Raw genomic sequence first — 5,000 nt, 5'->3', positions numbered from 1 at the left:
AAACACATATATATATACACAGATATTATATATTTATATATACACATCATCAGCTCTCTGAACAAACACATATCATACATAAACAGATATTATATATATATATATATATATATATATATATACACATCATCAGCTCTCTGCACAAACACACAGCGTACAGTAGCCACATACAGTACGTCAACCTCATCAGCTCTCTGCACAAACACACAGCGTACAGTAGCCACATACAGTACGTCAACCTTAGCAGCTCTCTGCACAAACACAGATATATATACGGTTATAGTACATTATTAGTACATTATTCTACAACAGGTCGTTTCGAGGAAGCAATCCGATTGGTTGAAACCAGCACTGTTCACCACCTAACTCGGTGGCTAGGCTAGCTAGTTTTTTGGGACATTTGTTTTGGTCGTATAGTGACTACATCTGTCATTTCAGGGACTTTCTTAGTCTTTAACCCATTCTGACCGGGCACCCATTTTGGTGTCGGCATCATGTCATGCTTTAGCTATTTGAAAATAGCAGATCTACAAGCTCTACAAGCTCGTATCGCGCCACCGAGTGGCGCGATACGAGCTTGTAGGTCTGCTATTTTTTGAAAAATCGAAGAACGACTGACATTTTTAGAATCTGATCTCAGGTCAGAATGGGTTAATCAGACCAGTGTGTGTCCGGCGGAAACCTCGTATGAATCTGATCTCAGGTCAGAATGGGTTAAGGGTAACCGTTGTATAATTGCAATATTACACTCGAGGGTGTTGGTTTAATGTGATTATTGCCACGACAGTGATGCGGTCAGGAACGAGACGGAGTCGAGTTCCGCAAGCATCACTGTTACTTGTGATTACCAGTAATCTGATCTCAGGTCAGACGTACCTGTGGTTCCAGTAATCTGATCTCGGGTCAGAATATGTGACGTACCTGTGGTTCCAGTAATCTGATCTCGGGTCAGAATATGTGACGTACCTGTGGTTCCAGTAATCTGATCTCAGGTCAGAATGTGTGACGTACCTGTGGTTCCAGTAATCTGATCTCAGGTCAGAATATGTGACGTACCTGTGGTTCCAGTAAGCTGATCTCGGGTCAGAATATGTGACGTACCTGTGGTTCCAGTAATCTGATCTCGGGTCAGAATATGTGACGTACCTGTGGTTCCAGTAATCTGATCTCAGGTCAGAATATGTGACGTACCTGTGGTTCCAGTAAGCTGATCTCGGGTCAGAATATGTGACGTACCTGTGGTTCCAGTAATCTGATCTCAGGTCAGAATATGTGACGTACCTGTGGTTCCAGTAAGCTGATCTCAGGTCAGACGTACCTGTGGTTCCAGTAATCTGATCTCAGGTCAGAATATGTGACGTACCTGTGGTTCCAGTACTGCACTTTAAACATGTCAAAGTCGGGGATGTCCATGTCCTCGGCCTCCCAGGTGGCCTGGTCGTAGCCCAGGTCTCTCCACTTGATCAGGTAGTGGACGTTGTTCTTCCTGTCCACGCTGAGGGGGAGGAGTCAGAGGGGGAGGAGTCAGAGGGGGAGGAGTCAGCGATGCGGGGGGGGACACAGAGGAGGAGGAGTCAGCCATAGCAACAATAACTCGGAAACATTTGGTATCCGATGTGTTTGGCTTCACTCACAACCTGCACAACAGATTGTCGTATAGCTGATGCATGAGACTCGTAACGCATTTCCCAATGGGAGTCACATGGTTTGACACAACATTGTTGTTGTATGAGGGGGGGGGGGGGCAGTCGAAACACAGCGGAAAGCCGTACAGCAGAAATGTTGTGTCAAACCATGTGACTTCCATTGGAAATGCATCGGGGCGGCCATGACACTTAACCCTTTGTTTACATCTAGCATGCAACAATGTTGTATGCTAGATGTGACGATGTGGTTGATGATGCGTGTGTGTGTGTGTCTAGTGCGTGCATGTGAAAGGCAGTAGTATCGTGTGTTCTGCATTCATTCATCCAACAGATGTCCTGCTCAGACAGGACGCTGTCGGGGGTCACGCATTTCTCAAGGACACTTCGATATGGCGTAATAATAATAGATTGACGCTTTCACTCGTAAATCAATAAAGCTGGCCTCTCTCTTCTACACGCACAAACACACGTGTGTGCGTGTAGTGTACTCATATTACTATAATACCGTTAGTAGAGTGTAAGAAATGCAGCGTGCGTACCATTGTCCTGGTCCTCACAATAACTTATGGATTTTTTTTTCCCCCCGGAAAAGATTCATGTTGTTAGGGTTACGGCATTGACCATGTAGAGGTCAGATTAAGGGCTTTGGGGGGGGGGGGGGGGGGGAGAACCCCTTTTGGTGTCGGCATTATGTTATGCTTTAGCTATTGAAAAATAGCAGATCTACAAGCTCATATCGCGCCACCGAGTGGCGCGATATGAGCTTGTAGGTCTGCTATTTTTTGAGAAATCGATGAACCACTGACATAGAAACATAGCTTTTTCAGAAAAACTATCTGGATGTAGAAGACATTTCTTAGAATCTGATCTCAGGTCAGAATGGGTCAGTGTGTACCATGTGGTTGAGGGTGCGGTGGATCTGATCTCAGGTCAGTGTGTACCATGTGGTTGAGGGTGCGGTGGATCTGATCTCAGGTCAGTGTGTACCATGTGGTTGAGGGTGCGGTGGATCTGATCTCAGGTCAGTGTGGGGTACCTGTGGTTGAGGAGGATCTGATCTCAGGTCAGTGTGGTGTACCTGTGGTTGGGGTGGATCTGACCTCAGGTCAGTGTGGGGTACCTGTGGTTGAGGATGCGGTGGATCATCATCCACTCCATCTTGATGCCGTAGCGGTAGAAGCGGTCCTCCATCTGGGCGTAGAGCGGGTCCTTCTTCTTCCTCTTGGCCGACAGCAGACCCTCCTGGCCCTCCTGGACGAAGTCCACCGGCGGAGGCTCGTCCATGTCGTTCTTACGCTGGTAGTTACGGAACATCACCTGGAAAAGGTAGAGGGGGGGCGGAGCTCGTTAACCCATTCTGACCCGAGATCAGATTCATACGAGGTTTCCGCCGGACACACACACACTGGTCTGATGATTAACCCATTCTGGCCTGAGATCAGATTCTAAAAAAATGTCAGTCGTTCTACAAGCTCGTATCGCGCCACTCGGGGATGTTAACCCATTCTGAACGGGAACCCATTTTGGTGTCAGCATCATGTTATGCTTTAGCTATTGAAAAATAGCAGATCTACAAGCTCGTATCGCGCCACTCGGTGGCGCGATACGAGCTTGTAGGTCTGCTATTTTTGAAAAATCGAAGAACGACTGACATTTTTTAGAATCTGATCTCAGGTCAGAATGGGTTATAATCAGACCAGTGTGTGTCCGGCGGAAACCTCGTATGAATCTGATCTCAGGTCAGAATGGGTTAAGGTCTCTTTGTAAAGTCAACTTTTTTTAGCAAAGTGTTTCCGGTTCATGGCTTTCAGAGTAAAAGCGATCAGACAACTCTGGCACCCCGGAGCTCCTATTTTGAAGGCACTTCCGGCACTAGATGTGTTAAGTCTTCTACTTTTACTAAATGTGTTAAGTCTATTTTGAAGCAATTCCGGCACTAGATGTGTTAAGTCTTCTACTTTTACTAAATGTGTTAAGTCTATTTTGAAGCAATTCCGGCACTAGATGTGTTAAGTCTTCTACTTTTACTAAATGTGTTAAGTCTATTTTGAAGCAATTCCGGCACTAGATGTGTTAAGTCTTCTACTTTTACTAAATGTGTTAAGTCTATTTTGAAGCAATTCCGGCACTAGATGTGTTAAGTCTTCTACTTTTACTAAATGTGTTAAGTCTATTTTGAAGCACTTCCGGCTCTGAATGTGTTAAGTCTTCTACTTTTACTAAATGTGTTAAGTCTATTTTGAAGCACTTCCGGCACTAGATGTGTTAAGTCTTCCGTTCCCGTACCTGGCAGTGCAGCTCCAGCTGCAGCTCGGTGACCCAGGAGCAGTGCCAGTAGGACAGGTTGGACCACTTGGCGAAGAACTCGCGGTCGGGCCGTCCGGCCAGCGGCGCCGGGTCCGGCTGCTCGGCGGGCAGGTCCGGGGGCCGGGCCACGGGCGTGGGGGGAGGGGGCTCGCCCCAGCGCCACGTCAGGATCTTCTGGACCTTGGCCTTCATGTTGGGACACTGTGAGAGAGAGACAGAGACAGAGACAGAGAGAGAGACAGAGACAGAGAGAGAGACAGAGAGAGAGACAGAGACAGAGACAGAGACAGAGACAGAGAGAGAGACAGAGAGACAGAGAGACAGAGACAGAGACAGAGAGAGAGAGAGAGACAGAGACAGAGAGAGAGACAGAGACAGAGACAGAGACAGAGACAGAGACAGAGACAGAGACAGACAGAGAGAGAGACAGAGAGACAGAGAGACAGAGACAGAGACAGAGAGAGAGACAGAGACAGAGACAGAGACAGAGAGACAGAGACAGAGAGAGAGGACGAAAACCAAGTTAACCCTTTGACCTGAGAGCAGTACCGAATATAGGAAACAGTTGGCCGAAAACCGAATACCCAATAGCCGAATACATCTTTGTTGTAAAGCTACCCGATTATGGCAAAAAGACGGATTTTCATAATCGATTCATCGGGCGATTATTTAAACGATGAATCGATTTTAATCGGATTATGGCACCTTTTTGCAATTCAATTAAAAAAAATGCTTTACGTTATTGTAGGCATGTTGTAACTAACAATAAAGACAATAAAAATGAATACTCCTTCAAAATAAATATTTTACCCCCTTTTTTGTGCTCACAAATACCATGTTTTTGGGACACGTTTTGGGCATTTTGTTGATGAGCTCGCAGTTTTCGCGGAGCGCATCGCAGCCACAGAGAACTTGACGCTCTGTGTGTGTGTGTGTGTGTGTGTGTGTGTGTGTGTGTGTGTGTGGGAGACTGAAGTTGGGGAGAGAGAGAGAGAGGGGTAGATGCGGATTACGTTCTGGTTACGTTCAAGACAATGGCGTGTTGTG

At 46.5% G+C, this 5,000-nt stretch overlaps 1 protein-coding gene across 1 annotated transcript in view; it reads right to left on the bottom strand.

Annotated features, from left to right (window-relative positions):
* LOC310866031 (chromodomain-helicase-DNA-binding protein 4-like) overlaps window positions 1-5,000 on the bottom strand; it is an 87,252-nt gene that overhangs the window by 52,108 nt on the left and 30,144 nt on the right. The window contains 3 exon segments of the mRNA XM_083775317.1: window positions 1,364-1,495; window positions 2,767-2,963; window positions 3,933-4,154. Of these exon segments, the coding sequence (XP_083631443.1) occupies window positions 1,364-1,495; window positions 2,767-2,963; window positions 3,933-4,154 (551 nt within the window).

This window comes from Protomyctophum parallelum (genome assembly GCF_964188405.1).
Source record: "Protomyctophum parallelum genome assembly, chromosome: 1".
In the NCBI taxonomy this organism is placed as follows: Eukaryota; Metazoa; Chordata; class Actinopteri; order Myctophiformes; family Myctophidae; genus Protomyctophum; species Protomyctophum parallelum.
Note: the sequence above shows the minus strand (reverse complement) of the source record. Positions and strands in the feature narration are given on the sequence as shown.